Genomic DNA, 20,621 nt, shown 5'->3' on the forward strand with positions numbered 1-20,621 from the left:
AAGGTCTAAACATCTTTGTCTCTTTATTTTCTCTGTTGAAGCACTGTAATGGATGTCCACATCATTCCATTTCCATTTCCAGATAAGCCTAGAGTCTCTTGTGCCTTCGCATTTCCATTCTTGTCATTGGGGGTGCCTCATCTGGATAAGATCACTTTAATTATTAGACCACTGTCACCCATCTCCTCCCTCCACAGAATGCAAATTAGTTCAATTCTACCATCTATTTGGAAAAGTTCCAGAAATGGCCTCCAACATTTTGATCCAAATACACAATTATATCAGCAACAAAGAATTTCTACTTCTCAGCCAACTCATTTTTATTGGATCTTCCACCAAGATTTTAGTTGACTGGAAGCCATAAATGCTAAAACACCACCTATCATAGCACTGTGCAAAAATGATGAAATTGTCTAGAAGAAGCAAACTAGTTTTTTACTTCCAGAAGTATTGATAATTTGGCATTTGAGATACAGGAACTTACTGGGTGGCTTTCAGTAATGGCATAATTCCTAAAATGCCCATAAAGTAATCACATGTCATGTTGACTTAATGGTCACCATTCCATAGCCTAACACCTTCCAGAGAGTCTCAGGACAGCAGAATGTCAACATGACCTCCAGTTTGAGCTCCTCCCCCATTCCTTTTCAGTTTCAGAGGCTTCCCTGGGGGCATGCTAGTTCAAGTTTTTCTAGCCAGCTGGAATTTGTATCCATAAGACATGAGTCAGCGATGCTCTCTCATGGTACTTATAAAAAATTCATCACAAAGAAATAAAATGTAAATCACATGAAAAGCGAGAAAACATTGGAAAGACCCAGGAATCACCAAATTAGTGATAGATTATTTTTAACAGAATCTGTGAAATTAATCTCACTTCAGCTGGCAGACGGAACTAAGATGTGCCGCCCCTGTCACTGCTTTCTTTCTTTTTCCATCCTCTTTCACTCCTTGTCCTTTGACCATTTGCTCACTCTCTTGCATTCATTTCCCATTCATGGACAAAGATGTTTACACCTGAAGTAGATTGTAGGTTTGCTGGGAGTTGAAACTTGGGGACCTGGGGCAAATACCATAAAGCTGTTAGTGTGTGGCCATTTATAAATGTCCAGGTGAAGGCCACGGCCCCAACCTCTACAATCTGCTACTAGTGGAAACATTTTTGAAACTCAGTTTGGTGTCTGATTTTGTCATCAGTGATTATCGTCTATGAACTGTGGTGCATGCCATTCTTTGTGCCCATGTTTGCATGTGAATGTCAATCACCTTCAGGTATGTGAACTATTAAAGCGATCTTAATCAAGTCACAATGTATAGTGAATCCTGTAAAAACATGTAGTGTTTTTATCAGTCCTTTATAAAAGTATATCAGACTATCCATTTCATTTTTTTAACAAATCAGTTCTATTTTATTTTATTTACATCATCATTTCCTTTGCAGGTTCAGATGATTCCGGTTACCCTGGTAACCTTCATTCTTCAAGTTAGTTTTCCTTGATTATGCATAAGTCACTTTATGTTTCCTATCAAGCTACTATACTCTTTCCCTTTTAGGCCTTTCTCAGTGTCTGTTTTCTTAGTTCACTTTACACCATTTAATTCCACACGATTTCCATTTCATACAGTGCAGGAGAAGGAGTTTGAAATGACATAACAGTCATTACTCAAAGCAGAAGTTGACATCAAGCCTGACTGTCAGTTTTCTCCGCTAGCTAACTGCATTAATTCATAGCACAATAACGCTTTCTTTTACACTAGGAGTGTTAGTTTGGGGATCATGCTTGGTGACTTTTCATTTGGCTACAAAATTCATCCTTCCAGAGCATGTCCTGCTTTGAGTAACCAAACTATCTGCCTGCTTCCTCACATTAAACATCTTTACTGCTCACATGTCTTCAGGCCATTTCTAACTATAGTATTCTCTATATTTTGGAATAGTTAGCATCGTTTTCATTTGTTTTCAAATGTGTTTCTTCTTTCCTTTTAATAGGTATGGCTAGCCATCCTCCAATTCCTATCTTGGAACTTGCAGATCACATTGAAAGGTTGAAAGCAAATGACAACTTGAAGTTTTCCCAGGAATATGAGGTATTTCAGTGTGTTTATACTTGACAGTAATTTCAAGAATTGCCCCCCTCTTCTTTTTGACCATATTCTTAAAAAAATAACTTCATCAGTGCTTTTTCTTTTAAATATGACTCCAAATAGGATATAAAAGTTGATAACAAATAGGTGACTGAAAAGTGTCTGTACAATCAATATAGTAGTTGCCCTTTTAAAAGGTGTTTATATTCGGTGTTAATGAGGTTGATTTTTCTTTTCTGGTTTTAAGTTCATATACTATATTGTATTGATAAGCTTCCTCGTATATCAGATAGGTGCCAAATATATTGATTCATGGCCAGAGGCCTCCCTGAAAAAGCATGATGACAGGGAGTAAGTTGATATTTCTCCATACACTTAGTTTTCCATGGCCTGAAAACCCTTTAATTACGTCCATGTTCATGTCCATGTCCATGTGTGTGTACATGATTTTACCCTTCAGCCTTAAAATAATGCTAGACTTAATATTAAGATAGCCATATGTTCCTGGAATATTGCCTATTTTTGAAACAATGGTGAACTGAATAGTATCTTAAAATTTCAGAATCCTTATAGATTCTGTGTGAATGCTTGATGAAAGTGAATGAAAAGTCTTTGTATATTTGTGTGTATTTGGATATTGTGGTATTTATCAAGCAGAAAGTTTTAAAATTGAATTTTCTGATATTCCCCAGCAACAGGGACTCATACTAAAACCAACTCATGAATTGATAACTGAACCATCATTATTCTTTTAGGCCAAGTTTGACTTAGCATAAGATTAAAAAGTACAACTCAAGCCTTATTGTGCCAAATAACAACAGATTGTTGGGTGCCTGAGCAGTCCAAATACCACCATGAAGAGTTTCTACTGATTTACCTAATGGGACTCGTAAAACACATCCCTGTTATCTCTCTTGGTTTCTGTTGTATCAACTCTTTTCTTTCTCAATATTTTATTTAAATTCCATTTAGCTAATATACAGTTTACTGTTAGGTTTAGGTGTAGAATTTGGTGATTCATCACTTAACCTACAATACCCGGAGCTCATCACAAGTGCTTATTGTATCAACTTTAAATGCAGCTGTTGGACTAGATGAGCTCTCAGTCCCTACCAGTCCTAAGATTCTGTCCTTTCAGTGAGAACTTCTAAGAGGGGCCCCAAGCTCTAGTGACTACATGGATATTAACTACATGAAGAAGCTCCATGTAAGAGAATGTGGAGCAGTGGGATCTGTGGTAATCTGGATATTTGCATGGACTTTCTGAAGTCATCAAATCTTTAGTTTTTGATTATTTTAAAGTACTATGCTGACTAAATAAAATGTGTCAGTAGCCCTATGGTCCTCCAGCTTTAAACCACTAGCAATATTTGCATCACTCAAACAATCTCAGTTGTATCCATGGTCTACAGTAACCGGCCTCCTTTAAAGTGGAATTTCTCTAGAAATACTACATGTAAAGATACTATAATAATACTCATTGAGCCATTAGATCAGAAGTACTCCTTGAAAGTAGTTATGAACTGCATGCTGCCAATGTTCCCATTAAAAACTCCCCTAGTAACCATTGACATGATAGCCCACACTGACTTTTCACCATTTATCATGACGATGGTCTATGATTAAAGCTCCCTGGGCATGAATTGACTCTACTGTGCCTTAACAGCCATGAAGGAGATAGTTAAGTGTTGTATTCATCTGTGATAATAGGATAAAGACCTCTATGTAATATTTTAGGCCACAGAACAACATTTTGAAAAAAATTATTTTACTTGTTATCTTTCATATAAATTTGAATAGATTTTTTTTACTAGCTTATAGTAAAGAACATGAAAGAAAGACAAGGCACATTACCTTCAAACATCTAATTATTTTGGCACAATCACTATGAATTAATGATTACTCAGACTTCTCAAGAGGCATGAAACAAAATTTGCTACTCTGACTCTACCACTGAAACAGAGGTTGAAGACATGGAAGCTGTTTGTACTTATTCTGAGGTCAGAATAGGAAGAAGTAGGTTTAGATTATGGCCCAGTGTTTTTATATCATGTGAGAGACTTCCTTTATTATAAAGAAAATTGGGCTCAGACATTGGATTTAATGACAGCTGGAGGAAGGGACCTGAGAAATTAGTAGCAAGAGCACTGTATATTAAAAATAATTATAAATACTTACAGTTTTCACTTTCTGATATGAGACTGTAAAGTTTTACTTGAACTTAAGTAGCCATGACTTGAGGATGGCATATAGAATGCAGGGAATAAAGTTCTCCTGAAAGTTGGTATCACTCTCAAAGCCATCACATTAGCTGGTGAATCTTTAGACTGATACAGAATAGTATGTATAGGGGCACCTGGGTGGCTCAGTCGGTTAAGCGGCCGACTTCGGCTCAGGTCATGATCTTGCAGTCTGTGAGTTCAAGCCCCATGTCGGGCTCTGTGCTGACCACTCAGAGCCTGGAGCCTGTTTCAGATTCTGTGTCTCCCTCTCTCTCTGACCCTCCCCCGTTCATGCTCTGTCTCTCTCTGACTCAAAAATAAATAAACGTTAAAAAATTAAAAAAAAAAAAAGAATAGTATGTATAGATCTTACCAGACAAAGTCTTAGCTAATGACTGTGAAAATTTTGGAAGTCTAATTAAAATTCACCAGAAATGCTGGTTTAGTAGGTCAGCCATGATAACCAGGAATGTCTGTTTTATTTTTTTTTAAGTTTCATTGAGTTGTGATTGACATATAACATTGTACTAATTTGTAGTATACAACATAATGATTTGATATATGTATATATTACAATATGATTACCATAATTATTTGAGTTAACATCTATCACCTTACATTTTTCTTATAGGAACTTTTAAGATCTACCTTTTAGCACCTTTCAAATATAAAATATTGTTAACTATAGTCATCATGTTGTATATTACACCTCTGGGACCTATTTGTAACTAGAAATTTGTAGCTTTTAACCACATTTAACCTTTTCCCCTATCTCCCACCTGTTCTCTATTTCTATAAATTTGTTTTTTTTAAGATTCTACATATAAGTGAGATCATACAGTGCTTATCCTTGTCTGTCTGGCTTATTTCATTTAGTATATTGCCCTCAAGTTCCATCCATGTTGTCACAAATGGCAGAATTTCCTTCTTTCTTTATGACTGAATAATAACCCAGTGCATATACATGCAATGACCTGAGCTGAAGTCGCATGCTTTACCAACTGAGCCACCCAGGCGCCGCTGTTTGTTTTTTGATACTTAGTTGTATGAGTTCTTTGTACACTTTGAATAGTGACTCCTTATTAGATATATAATTTGCAAATATTTTCTCCCAGGGAGTGTCCATTTTAAAAGAGCACTTCAGGGGACTTTGATGCAGGTGCTCTGAAGACTTCAATTTAAGAAACATTATTGGTTTAGGATAATATATGACAGAGTATCATCCTCCAGCCTTCATTTCACCATCCCCTGAAATGGCAAATAAACCAATGTATAAGATTCATTTGACAGGCATCACAGTCAACATTACCATTATCAATATCATAGACATAAATCCTATTTGTAGTAGACTCATTGTAAGTCACTACAGCTCCTACAGTCTGCTTAAGGGGGGAAAAGAGGACTTAGCTTTATTTATTATAAATTATCTACTTATTATGAATTTATTTTTTAGAAATTGTCTATTATAGAGCCAAAGGCTAAAAATGTAGCTATGCTTCAAACACTGTTGTCTCTAACTGAGGTATTTTGGAGATCACCCGACATCCTCTTTGAAATTTTTATTTTTGTACTTTTATCTGGACTGACTGCATTCTTCCCATTGCATGTGCCAACTTCTTTTGTTTCTCCCACCCATGTATAGAAAATGTGGCCTTTGATCATATTTTCATTAACGGAGAGTCCCCCTAAAGAGGCAACAATTTTCTTTCCAGTAAAATTCCAAATGTAAGAGAACAAACTCTGAACTCCAATTGACTCATTTTGTTGTGGAGACAAACATGAGGACATAGCTGCTAGCAGTGCACCTATTTAGATCTTGCTTCTTCCTTCAGTTCAAAAAAAGGAAGTTACTATGGAAAGGGGCTTGTGAGCTAGGAGGAGGAACCAGTAATTATCCACCATACTATCACAGGAAAGCACTATGCTAAGTTCTGGGAGGAATGTAGAATTTATAAGAAACCTTTACTTCCAGGAAGTCTAGCAGGCAAAATTAATGTATACATGCAAAAATAATAAAAAGAATACCAAGTTGCTAATTCGAAATACTAATGGAATGCTTTTGGGATTTAGTAAAGATCAGAGTGAGATGAGAAACTGGGCAAGGTATTGAAGAAAAGGTGGTACCAGTAGTGGAGCTAAGAAGAAAAGGAGTGAAGAGTATTTTGTGGTAGGAAGGATCAAAGGCACTTTCAAGGATGCTCTGGACTTTTACATTCAAAGTGTGGACTACAGAATAGCAACATTAGCATCCCTGGGAGCTTATTAGAAATGCAGATTTTTAGGCAGTATCCGAAACATACTGAATCAGAATCTGGATTTTAACAAGGCATCCTGGTGATAAGTTTGTATAAGTATATTTGGAGGTGGGGGAAGCACTAAGTATACGTGTTATGATGGATCAAATTGTTTCTGGTGGGGAATTGGGTGAAATGAAGTCAGGCAATGAACAGGGCCAAGAATTGTAATGAGCTTTCATTGCCAGACACCATTGGCAAGCCTGGGGTGGATTGATGGTGGAAAGAATATGGACTTTGGACTCAGACAAATTTGTATTCTGATTTGAACACTTGGTATGGCTGTAACCTTGCACAATAATATAACCCTATGAGTTTCTCATGTGTAAAATGTGTTACTATGAGAATTAGAGAATATGTATGCATATTTGTATGAATTTCAAGACATACTTGTAGGGTGTGTGTGTGTGTGTGTGTGTGTGTGTAAAATAAGGGCCTCAATAATGGTAGCTGAAAGGTTGCACTAATTTTACGTAGCCAGTGAAAGATTTTATAGTGAAGTAATTGTTTGTATTTATTTATAAATTAATAGTGTTAAGCTCCTATCATACCTACCATCAAGTACTATACTTTCTCATTGAACAGGCCTGTCAGTGCAAAATTATAATAAAATATAATCAGTCCTATGCCCAAAGTTCTTCAAAGTATGATGAAAATACAGAGCACACTTAACGTGGTGGTTTCTTAAGAAATTAATCTGTCATCCGTGTACATAATGGAAAAAAAAGAAAACGGAGACAGGAAGAATAATTAAGGGACTGTATATCAATTCTTACATGTTCAAATTATTTAAGCATGCAAATAGCATTGTTAGAAATGGAGATGTTTGGGGAAGCTGGGTGTCTCAGTTTGTTAAGTGTCTGACTTCAGCTTGGGTCATGATCACGTGGTTTGTGGTTGGGCCTTGCATCAGGCTCTGCGCTGACAGTGCAGAGCCTGCTTGGGATTCTCTCTCTCCCTCTTTCTCTTCTCCTTCCTGTCTCTGTCTCTGTCACTCTCTTCAAATAAATAAATAAACTTAAAAAAAGAGAGTTGGTTCACTGTTGAGTGGATATATTCACCCCATCCCCACTAGTCAATACCTCAACACAAAGGCATCCCAGTGGTCACTAGCAAGAAAAGCTACAAAGTCAGAGAAGATGTGAAACCATCTCCCAATTTGGTCTTCAAGTTGCATTTCCCAGTATCCATACTGTAGATGGATACTACATTTCCCAATATCCATACTGTAGATAGAAATAATCCCAATATCCATACTGTACTTCAGGTACATTATAGACTTCATACATGGGTTGAGATAATAACCTGTTTTTAAATACAGTTACAACTGCACAGTTTCTTCCAAGTTCCTAACAGCTGACTTACAAATAGATGTAAGTAGTTATCTGCCATCTAGCCTCAAATGAGTGATAACTATCTCTCTCAGTAATGTTATCTTAAACATAGACATTAAAACTACTCTAAGAGCAGTCTTTTTGTTGGATCAGAGCAGAGTGAGAAACTGTGCTGCTCAGAAGGCCTACCTTTGACCTCTTCTGTTCTCACCATAAAACCCAGTACCAATGTCTTTGCTACCATCTGTGGATGTGTATTATCTTTTATCTCAGCACTCAAGTGTCCTCCATCATTTAGCATCCAGATGGGCTGAGGTTTTCTTCCTGTACTCATGGCAACACTCTCACATTTCCTGTCTATGCAGATGATAATGAGCCTCTTATCTGAAACATTCCAGATATTGGTGTCCTGTCTTTCTGTTTTAGTAACAGCATGTATGTGGCACCTTTGTCTAGAAGGCTAAATTTTTCACAATACTCTAGTGGGACAGGTAACAGAAAAAGATAGAATATTTCCTTCATGAATAAGGAAATATATCAAGACAGTGCCAAGACATATAGAGATATCTAAAAAAATGCTGCTTATATCATATTTTTACATGCTTAGAGCTGAACCTCTGTAGTTGAACCCTTTCATCTCAGGGATAAAGAACAAAGTTGAGAAAGGAGTTACATGCCTAGAACGTGGCTGAACCAGATCACAAATTTATTCCTTCTTTTTTCTTTTTAAAGTTTATTTATTTACTTTGAGAGAGAGCAAAATTGTGAGTCAGGGAGGGATAGAGAGAGAGAATCCCAAGCAGACTCCCTACTGTCAGCACAGAGCCCAATGTGGGGCTCGAACTTAGGAACTATGAGATAACGACCTGCGCCAAAACCGAGAGATGGGTGCTTAACTAGTAGGCCATCCAGGTGTCCCAAATTTATTCCTTCTTATTGTTAAAAGGACGCTGTGCCTCAACCTATCTGCTCTAGAGACCTAAATATTTTGCTGTTTTCTTCTTACTATGGCCTGATTTTCTATAAATCTAGTCCTAAGTCCCCAACTAGATCAATATATATACTAAAAATTTCTATGAAAATATCATGGTTACCAATTTGTGCTGCATGACTATCCCTGGGAAAACCCAGTGGTTTTCCCGACATGCTTCCTATGACATTTATTTTCTCCATAGATAGTTTCTTCATTCCCAGAGGTAAATATTACATTTCCTTGTAAAAGGACAAAACTGTCATCAAAGCAATAGCCACAAAAGAAAAAATTTCTATTTTCCCAAGGAATAGGCTCTTGGTATATTTGGCCATGTGTGCCACAGTGCATCTGTCGGCCTAAAGCATTCATTACTAAATGTTTCATAAATCTCCAAGCATTCATAATGTAAAACCACTTGTCAGTTCTGCTTTCAATTAGTTTATAATTTATCTGTAAACTCACGAGGATGGACATGCATTAGAGCATTACACAGATACAAATAAGAAACCAGACACACACAGATGATTTTTTTTCCAGCTTTGAAGGTACTGAATTTTTTCGAAGTGGCTCCTCCGACTTACTTTTCTGAAGGAAGAAAGTAGTAGATGACAGAGATCTGTTTTCATCTCTCTCTCTCTCTCTCTCTCTCTCTTATTTTTTTTAGTTCATTTATTTATTTTGAGAAAGAGGGAAAGTGGGGTAGGGGCAGAGAGAGAGAGTCCGAATCCCAAGCAAGTTCCGCACTGTCAGCACAGAACCCGATGCAGGGCTTGAACCCATGCATGAACCATGAGATCATGACCTGAGCCGAAATCAAGAGTTGAACACTTAACCGACTGAACCACCCAGGAGCCCCCTTATTTTCATCTCTTAGGCAAAGTTGAAGAGTGGAATAGACCAAGCAAAAGCCTTAATTTTTAAATATTGATACATAAGCCACATGAGATAATAGTTTGCTTTTTTTTTAAATTTTGAGCAAATATGGTAGCTTGTGTGATGTAATGAGAAAAATAAATGATTTCATAAAACAAAAAGTAGTAAGAACTACTACGTTTTTTATACTGGGCTGGGTAAACCAGCTTCCTTCATGGGGGATGAATGGCTAAGTTTACTATTCCAAAGCACAATCTCCTGATATTCTAGGATCAGGGGCTTGGGTGAGGAAGCCGTTACCTACATCCTTGAGTACGCAGCTGTTTTACTGCCTGGGCCCAAACCCCTCTGCCTGCCATTCAGGGCCCTATGGTCATTGAGCTAACTGTGAGACTAGGGTGGCACAGTGGCTAAGGACATAGGCACTGGATTCCAGCTGCCTAAGTTTGGCTGCTGGATCAAGCTGTATGACCTTATGTGAATAACTGAACCTCTGTTTTATTACTTGTTTCGTGTCTGCAAAGGAACTAATCATAACACCTCATATGTGATTAAAAATAAATGGATACATATAAAATGCTTAGCAGAATCCCTGATAAAAGTGCTTAGTAGTCTCAGTAGCTATTATTTCATTAAATACAGGCCCATCACTTGTAAGATGCACATCAATTTCAGAGATGTTAAAATGTGAAAAATAATGTATGTATTAGACTCAGTGAAACCCTGGCCTCTTCCCATCCCTTTCATTGGTCAAATCCATAGTACTTGGTTGAATTCAATAAAATAAACAATACTAAAGGAAGAAGAAAGAAAATTTGCTAATTTGGTGCACTGTAATCGGCACTTACTATGTTGCCTTTTCTTTTATTCTGATCATTCTTGGTGTTGGAATAGAAGCTTCTCCTGGTCAGGTGTTAGGCCTTCCTTGTGTGCTGCTGGCCACCTGGTGGCAAGCCCACCACTGGGCATGCAGCAGATAATTAACCAAAGTGTGTGTCTGGATCGATTTCTAACTAAATTTACAGTTCACAGAAGCTCTTTGTTGTGATCAAAATTGCTAGTACCAACAACAGGAGTGAATAGAACAAAGAATGTCTCTCTGTAAAAAGAGCTGCTTTCTCAGTTGACATCCCCACCTGATTTATCAGCAGTGAAGCCTTATTTTCAGAACTTTCCTCTCAGAAAATAGACTGTTATTATCTTTAGACAGTACAGAAGTGAATACATTTTAGTACAGACCCCTCAGATTTAACTCAAAAGTACCTACTGATTAAACTCCCAGTACAGTTTTTATAGTCAGGATGGGCCTCCCAGTTGGCACTCCGAGAAGATGGAGGGGGGCCGGGGTTGGATCATAGCTAAGAACCAGCATCACCGAGTAAGATATAAAAGTACAGAGAGTCTCTTCCCAGCTGGCTGCCATTCTGCACCTTGTAAACAAATCTGGTAGGACACAAAGAAACAGCAGCTCCCCTCAGAAGAAACACATCCAAAACCAGGGTGTGTCTATGTGTTTATAGCCTTTTAATCTTTTTGAACTTGTGTAGTTGTTAGAACTCAAACTTCAAGCAAATTCTCAAGTTTCGAAACTTATTTGTATTTGAACTTTTAAAATGTTCCTGTTCCCACTATCTTTTTTTAACCTCAAATATTTTTTTTTCCCTTACTAACCTTAAACTCCATATGGTTTATCCTTGATCCTTTTATTTATTTTTTTTCTTCTGGGAGTCATACTTATCTCGGGGGAATGTCCTATAACTCCTGTCTTGTTTCTCAATCCCTGTTCTCATACAAGTTCACCATAACTAATTGGCCCTTGACCATCACTGGACGTTGTCCAAATTGTCTTTCCACCTGCTCCCATGTGGAGCCCAAACCTCTCAGGAAACAATTAATCCTGAAGTGTTTCTAGTTCCAAAACAAGCTTTCAACTTCAAAGAAACTATAGAAAGAGAAAAAAAAGGCCTATTTTCTGAGTTTTGTTTTGATTTTAAAATGAAGTTGGGGTTTTAGGGCCAGAATGATGTCCATGTGGAGGGGAACAGTATCAGATGCTGGGGAGACTGTCAGAAGTCAAGAAAACCGGGGCTCATATTTGGACTTTGCCAATTAGTCACTGTGCTGTTTGACCCTGAACCAGCTACTTCACCTCTTGTAGCCTTGGTTCTCTCTCACTTAAGATGAGAATATTAGCATCTACTCATAAGGTTGTTATGCAGATGAATATATTTCAGGCGCTTAACCTCTTTGCCTTTCTGTACAAAACAGGCACACAGGAAACACATATGCCCCTCAGTATTGTGAACTTTACACTCGTGACCTACCAATTAGTCATCTAATAACACTACATTTTTTCCATAAGTTGTTTTATTTGCATAACATCCCGTTCTCCTTTTTCCAAAAATGGGTTCTATGAAAGCAATGAGAAGGTGAGCAGTAATGAAAATGGAAGGTGGTTATGATGTCTGCAAAGTTCTTTTCATATTTTGTATGTAATAGAATTTATGGATATTAAATCCACACTAAGTACCCAGTAAGACTCATTTTCACTGAAGAGTAGAACCTGCCTCAGGTCTTTGCTGTGAATGTGAATGTCCCTCGACAAGCTGTTTAACTCCCCTGATTTCAGTTTCCTTATTTATAAGAGAATCAGTTAGTTGGAATGCCTTCATCTGTTTGATGAACACTTACTAGAAAGTGAAAAAAAAAAAAAGAAAAAGAAAAAAGGGTCAAGAAGTAAGTTTTTCCCTGGATAAGTCCATAGTTTTCTAAGACATAGTGGGTGATGGTCGGAAGAGGAAGTTTAAGAAGGAGCGGTACCTAGGAGAGGCTTCTCAGAGAGCATGTGAGTTGGAATCACTAAAGTTTGCTAGGACCAAAAGACCCCAGTGTGAGGGAGATTGACACACAAAGGCATGGAGATGAAAAGGGGCATGGCTTGTTCAGGGGACCCCAATGTGTTCTGTGCCTGTCACTGCAATGTCTGGGTCATGCTGCTCAGAGGTGAGGTGAGAAAGGTGATTACATTCTTAAAAGGCTGGGACACCAACACTGAAGGGTCTGCACTAAGTGATCTCAAAAGTACTCTCAAATCATGGAAATGATTTCCTGATTCTACTCCTAAAGCTGTAAGTACTCCCAGGGATCAAATGAATGCATCTGTTTGTATGTCACTTCTGAGTACAGCTTCGGGGAGAATTTTAATAATGCTGCTAAAAGGGATTAGGGCAAGGAGAGCTTATCGCTGCCCAACAGAATAAGAATGTCTTTACTTGTTTATGTATTTGGTGTTTAGATGTAATAAAAGTAGTGGGAATATTATTTGCCATGATTTGTCTACTGTGACTAAATAGTTTGTCATTCCACATGAAAAGTAATTGTTGGGCATGCCACCATGTTGGGGAGAACAAAGAGGATAAAAGGGACAGTTGTAAGCATTAAGACAGTACATGAACCTGTGGATTTAGCAATGCCTTGGGAATCTGTCATCACAGATACAGCACTTGGAGTATTTGGCTTTAAAAAGTTTAGGCATGTGGTATAATCAGAACTGTGTTATTTCTCACTTACCAAGTAAGTTTCCTTAATGGTGGGCATTCATCTTTCATCCAAACTCCAGTCAGAGGCTCATGGAGATTCTTGATTTCATTCACTCCTCCTCCCCTCATCCACTCCCCTTCATCTCTTCTTTCCTCCCCCCCCATCCCCACTCGTCCCCATCCTCTCCTCCATCCCCTCAATCTCCTTTATCCTCTCCCCCTTATCTCTCTCTTCCCCTCTTCACCCCATGTTCCCTTTCCTCATCCCTCTCCTCCACTCCTGCCTGCAAAATATCCCTTCATACCTTCTTCTTTAGTATTAAACTATGTAACATTTAGTATTAAATTTTAATTAAATTAAGTTTTAATTTAATTAAATTAAAGGTGGTAATATTGCCTAGCTTTTCTGTAGTGCTTCACAGTCTAGAATCAGCTTTATAGAGACAATAATGATAACACATGTGTTTAGCACTTAATATGTGCCAGGCAGTCTTCACAACATGTTACATATACTAACTCATTCAGTCCTGCCAAGCAGGTGCTATTAGTACCCCCATGTTATAAAAGAAGGGACTAAACCGAAAGAGAGAAGCTAGGTAATTTGTCAAAGGTCATGCAGCTAGTAGGTGGCAGAACTGGGATATGAACTCACATGGCTTGGTGTCAGAGTCATGTTCTGACCACTATAAATAGTTCCCTGTGATGGTTCCTTCCACAATTGTTTTCATTATGGTCTTAAAATAAAACACATTTTATGTGATAATCTATTAAGGTAGTTGTGTAATATTCATGAGTATTTTCTGATTCCAAATAAGATGTGTTGATTCAAATTTCTGATTGATATAATTATATTTTATTTTTGTTTTTCAATATCATGGACATTCTTTAAAACAACAAAAAAGGACTTGGTTTCTTTTGGGTAAGAGCTTTTATAACCAGCCTTCCCCTTCATGTTCTTGTTTATTTATTTATTTTTTTATTTAGCAAGTTTAAAGATGATGAAAGATTACAGTTTATACCTGAAAACAAGTAAACTAGCACTGCACTCTAACCTTGTTGAACATAGACATATGTGATTAGTTGGACTAGAAATCCTCAATCCACCAGGTTGACTCAATGAATTTTCTTATAAAAGGTGACTTCATGTGTTTTCTGATCTTGACCAATTTCCTAGGAAAATGAGCTGGAGAGAAAGCAGAAGCAGAGGTTGGAAGGATTGAAAGGTCTAAAGACTCAGTCTTAACTCTCAGAGGGAATAATCGGTATTGACTTATTCTTGTCTTTTAAACTGTAGACCAGAGTCTACCTACTTGTTTAAAACTAAATATTGGGGCTCCTGGGTGGCTCAGTTGGTTGAGTGTCTTGCCTCTTGGTTTCAGCTCAGGTCATGGTCCCAGGGTTGTAGAATTGAGTCCCTTGTCGGGCTGTATGCTGAGTGTAGAGCCTGCTTAAAATTCTATCTCCCTCTCCCCTTCTGCCCCTCTCCCCTACTTGTGTGATCTCTCTCTCTCTCTCTCTCTCTCATAAATAAATTGAATTAAATTGGAGATTAAAAGAAGCAAAACATGCTGGCAAAATGCCTTCCTCTCTGCATATCACTAGATTCCAACTTTATTTAGGTAAGACCCATGATGAAGGGAAAACTTGTTCACTACAATACATTAAGCTTCATAAATATATTAAAATGATATAAAGTGACATTTTGCCTTAAGATTTTTAAGGCATTCTTTCATCTATGCAAAGTCCTATTTTAAGTTTCCACAACTTAATTTCATATAAAAGCTGCTAAGTGTTTGTAAAAGATAGAAGCTATTACTTCCCAATCAGAAGTTTGCCGTATTTCAAGTTGGCAGGAATATACAAACTTTTTGACTATATACATTTACTTCCATTAGTTTCAGGGCCCATTGTAGTTGTTTTGTTTGTTTTAGCTCAAGCTTTTATTTCTGTTAAATTGAACAGTATGTGAAGTGGCATATAATTTAATGAGCTGGATTGACGAGGCAGAAGTTTAGCATCAGATGGGTGATTGCACTAGGTAGGTAACCTTTGTAGATTCTCTCTCTCTCTCTCTCTCTCTCTCTCTCTGTCTTTCTCTCTCTACCCCTGGGATTCTGGTTCTCTGATTATTATAAAACACAATTAAAAGTAGATGTTATAAAGATGAGGTTCTGGTGCCAGGTTTCCATTTTTGTTTTCTCATTGTGGTGATGCCTCTACCCCTTCCTTGAAAGCTTAACTCCAATCTCTTCTATTGGTGTTCTATAACTTGGGAGTGCAGACATGGCTGAAGTGATTGAGAAACCATAATTAGTATGGTTAATGAACAGTGAAATGCTACCTCCCTTTGTATTAACAGCAGTTAGGGTGCTGCATTAGCAAAGGTAGGAGAACTCAGTCTCGTTTCCCCCCCCCCCCCATGGTAATTAATTGACCTCCTTGTCATCAGCTGAGACATGAGGAGAATAAAAATTTTCAGCCTAAATATTGGAGTTGGTGGGTGTTGCTGTGCAACTGGGCATTGATTTCCTTTTTTGTTCCTTTTCTATTCCTTCCGTATTGATCCTCCCTGTCACAGCTCAAGGATTCTCCCATTATCTTACAAAAGAAAAAAAAAAAAAAGCTGTCCTAAAGTTTCAGAGGTTTGAATTCTGTGTCATAAAGTTTCCACTGTGGAGTTATATTTGAAGATTTCTAAAATCTTTGAATCTAGTCCAGCCCTGTTGTTTCACTGAAGAAAATACATTTTCTGGGAAGTTGACCGATGTGGTTGAAGTCATTCAGCCAGTTTTTGTATCTAACATTATGCAAAAGCTGATGGGTTTTTTTAAGTGGACTTGCTAGACAAAAACAAACTGATGAATAAAGGGGAAGGTTTTCTGAAACCAAAACTGTAGTCATCCATGTCAAAATTAGGTTAACTTGAAACATTGAAGAAGTTTTGCTTTCTATATGAGAACCCAAATAGGTAGCTATCCATGATTGTGATAGAGGTAATTTTTTATTTATTGACAGGAATAGTGATTCCTGGCAAAAAATAAATGTATTTGATATATTTCCATGTGTTTTTCCTTATCATTTATTAAGATACAATTAATGGGTTATGAATTTCACCATTTAAAAGTGTACAATTCAGTGGATATACTTTAGATATGAATATTAAATGGGTATATTATAAAGACTCAAGAAGACCACTAGGCTTTTTTTCTCCTACATTTTGACAAAGATTTACCTTTCTTTTATTTGCATTGTTTTTAAACCACTGATGGAGGGAACTAGTGATACTGGGCATTGTTTGAAATTGGTTATGTCACAGTCTGGGGGTAGCTAGAGCATGGAAGGCCAATGTTACAGGTGAGACAAGTGCCTGTCACTATGGGGAAGATTTGATTTGCTGTTTGCTGTACTTGAGTCGCTGATACTACAAAGGATTGCAGTCTTCATTTTACCTATGAGTCTCCCACTATAATAATCCAGGTTTCTTCAGGGCAAGGAATGGATTATTTTTATTGGGATATCCTTGTGACTAGCAAGCTAAATATTTCTCAAATAAATGGAGGAATAACATTCAAAAATGAAGCAGGAAACTGGTTTGCTCTTTGTATCTCCCTCTTCCCAAGCATAACATCATATCGAGATGGACACCATTTATCAACCCATGAATAAAGATGCTTCAATATGTTATAATGTTACTGTACTGCAGCAGAGGTCCTGTGGGGAAGTCCTCGGGACAGGGAAGCAGCAACTTGATGGGCAATGGTCTTCTAGGTGGGGAATCCACCTTTGACTTTCCTTGGTAGGCCTCCCTGGGACAGTGTATTAGGACAGAGCAGAAGATCAAGCTTCCTGCTAAAGATTCTGTGCACAGATAAGGAAGCCCTTCATTGCCCTGCCTGAAAGGAAGCAGCAGAAGAATGCTGATTGCAGAACTCACTTTTCTATGCTCAGAGTCTATGAAGAAAAATGATCTGGAGTATTCATGTCTCAGGGCCAACTCTAAGGGGAAGAAAAATCACCTTTCCTCAAAGCTAAAAATCCAGCAAGTTTCACACACACACGCACACACACGCACACGCACACACACACACACACACACACACACACACACACAAATGCTAGTAGTTTCAGTATTTATCTCCCTGCTGCAGTTTTATCATTAAAATATTTGCATGAAAAGAACATCTTTGTTTCCTCAAGATTTCAGCTGCTCTTGCTACTCATTTGCTCTTGAAAAGGGATATAATCTTTTTGTTTTTGATCTGTAATCATTCTACAGCAACCAATTGTAAAGGATTATAATTTTCATTAGAGAATAAACAAATGAACTCTGTGAGGCAAAGCTGCTCATTTCTTCCAAATATCACTGAGCAGAATGGAGGGCCAATTATAAAACTACTAGCTACTTCTAAAAAAATTTTCCAAAAACATGAATGTCCACTTCTTTAGAGGTCTCTTCTTTCCCAGCTTTGTATTCTGCCATCTCATGCAATAACCCTTTAGTGAGTTCTTACTATAGACCAGGTACTTTACTAGGCTCTGGGGGGGTACAAAGATGAAGAATGCATAATCCTTGCTCTTGAATTCTGAGCCTAAAAGTTCCTTCAGTTTTTAGGTAAACATTAGGCCAAAGCTGCACTAAATGGATTTTGTTGGCATTCCCATATTATGTAGCTATAAGTTTTACTCCATTATAATGCAAGTTGGATTTTGGTCTGTACTTGTTACAGCCACCCTGTTGAGATGTTTTTTGCTTTCTAATATCCAGTATATTCAGTGATTTAGAAATCCAGTTAGAGTGCTAGCAGTTATCTAAAATCTGTTCTTCAAAGTCTAAATTTACTAGTTTCTTAGACAGAAAAAGAAATCCTTAAAACTTGTAGCACTTTGGACTCATTTTAGAGAAAATTTCTATTTTTCTTTCTCATATTCTGTTACTTGAGTTAAGATTAAGGAACAACATTTGTTCTTTATTATGTTTCTGTGGCCAAACGTCTGAACGTTTCTCTAGGCTATGGGAGCAGTTATCAAGCATAGCATTTTGTGTTATGATATCAAGCAAAATTTTCTAACTGGATGTAGTCTGTACATTCAGAAAGAAATACGAGATGCTCAAATATCATAGAGATCTCCCGCTCTCTCTGTTCTTCCCTTATTACAAATCATTGGTTAAGGTAACCTATTTGTATTTTACTATTTATATTGATAAAAGAGGTTTGTCTGTTGGAACATTTTTTTTGTATTTGTTACTTTACCCATATTGCTATTTATATATTGTTTGTCCTCTTTTTATTTTGTTTGCTGTCTTGTTGAATTATCAAAGGAATGGGGTACCTGGATGGCTCAGTTGCTTGAACATCTGATTCTTGATTTTGGCTCAGGTCAGGATCCCAGGGTCATGGAATCGAGCCCCATGTCAGGCTCCACACTGAACATGTAGCCTACTTGAGATTCTCTCTCTCTCTCTCTCTGTCTCTCTCTCTCTCTCTCACTCTCGATCCCTTTGCCCCTCTCCCCCACTCACCTGCTCTCTCTCTCTCTCTAAAATAAAAATAATAATAATAAAATTTAAGAAAGTATACTCTCAAATTGGAATAAATAAGACTTATGCTGCATAAAGCAGAGCTATAATCTAATAATTATTCTTTTTTAATAATTATTCTTAATAAATAAAAGGTATTTTAAATGAACTCAAATGTAATTATATTTCTTTTCCAAAATAAAATTCCATTTACTTTTATTGAATAGTTTTATTGATAATATTTTCAATTTTGAACAAAGAGAGACATTTTTACATAATACTACTTGTAAATAAACATAAACATACTACTTGTAAATAAACAAAAATAGGATATGCCAATTCAAATTTTTCCAACATTGGCTCTGGGAAAGGATATTTTTATTCCTCCAACATACTCTAGGCTATATTCAATTTGTGCAACCTCAACGAACTATGGCTTAGCCAGTGGGTTATTTTCAGTAGTCTTGATGATCAATACAGATTTCAGTAAAGTCAATGAATTTACAGTAGTCAGCATTATTGAGGAAGATAATCTGAAGAATGCATCAGTCTATTGCCATCAGGTTTAAAATTTTGTATATATTTTAAGACTCAACTAAATCAGGGAATGAAAGTATAATTACAAAAGAAATGAATTTCCCAATTTCAAAAGACATTCATGGGAAATGAGACAAAACTCTGAAATTGTTAAAATAACATCTATATATTTTATTTGCACCTGGACTGGGCTAGCCATTTATAGACTACAAAGATATAGTAGACTGTATTTTGTTCACGTATTTAAAATAGAGTTGAGGAGTTAAGGAATTATCAGATAAAAAGTTTATGATGATTTTAAGCAGTTTTAAAAGAATAAATGTTATAAGTTTAAACCTAACTGTGAAATAGATGGTCCACACTGTGATAACATGGTGGTAGGTACATACAAAAGCAAGTGGCAGAGGTCTCTAGGTACGAGTGGATTAGGACCATGGAATTTAAACCTTGAAAGAAAGGTAGGATTCAGAAAAACAGAAAGGATAACAACGTTCTCTCCAGACTAGCAATATTCCAGTGTGAAAAAGTCAAACTTGAAAACCGCTGACATGGGCAGACTAAAAGGGAACAAAGGGCTGGAATTTAGGAATATCCACTAAGACTGACTGCTGCCAGTTCAACTTTTATATTGAAGTAGTATGCACGCGTAAGAACATAATATGGCAATCCCTGACTTTAAATAACTTTTAAGTCAGTACAGGAAACAAGACAATGTAAACAAATATGGGGCAAATGTAGAAATGCTCTGGGCATTCAAAACCTAATCACCCAAAGCATTCAATATGTTATTCAAAGAGAACTCCAGTGAGTCTTTCACGTTGCAATATTCACAGACACCTATGTGTTTGGATTACAATGACTGTTTCTACTTTTGTCTTTGTACACATAAATTGATAATTGTGAGCTTTCTGTTGTATTTCGTTTAATGCCTACTGCATCCCCTTGGTATAAATATGCCTCTTTCACTGGCAGCCTACATTTTGAGCATGGAGCCGTCTCTCCCACAGTAGTTAACAAAATACTTGAAACCAGGCTAGTAATACAGGCTGACAACTGCCATAATTTTGTTATGTTCAGATTCAGTAAACTATAGTTATGTTGTGAAGCAATTCAGCTCTTTGTTAATGACAGATTTATTGAAGACAAGCTTTCAGAAGGATTGTACTAGAAATCCTATTAAAGTGCCATCCATTAAACCATTAGGATAGTCATTAAAACTGTTAGTGCAGACTTGTTATTCATGAGT

At 37.1% G+C, this 20,621-nt stretch overlaps 1 protein-coding gene across 36 annotated transcripts in view; it reads left to right on the top strand.

Annotated features, from left to right (window-relative positions):
• The window catches only part of PTPRD (protein tyrosine phosphatase receptor type D), a 2,222,827-nt gene that overhangs the window by 2,107,539 nt on the left and 94,667 nt on the right, over window positions 1–20,621 (top strand). For 21 of the 36 annotated variants that reach the window (XM_058695363.1, XM_058695354.1, XM_058695360.1 and 18 more), the window contains 2 exons: window positions 1,442–1,483; window positions 1,991–2,088. In XM_058695363.1, the coding sequence (XP_058551346.1) occupies window positions 1,442–1,483; window positions 1,991–2,088 (140 nt within the window). The remainder of the gene's footprint in view (window positions 1–1,441; window positions 1,484–1,990; window positions 2,089–20,621) is intronic. The other 15 variants (XM_058695368.1, XM_058695373.1, XM_058695371.1 and 12 more) reach the window with 1 other exon arrangement.

Source organism: Neofelis nebulosa, chromosome 12 (assembly GCF_028018385.1).
Source record: "Neofelis nebulosa isolate mNeoNeb1 chromosome 12, mNeoNeb1.pri, whole genome shotgun sequence".
Classification (NCBI taxonomy): Eukaryota; Metazoa; Chordata; class Mammalia; order Carnivora; family Felidae; genus Neofelis; species Neofelis nebulosa.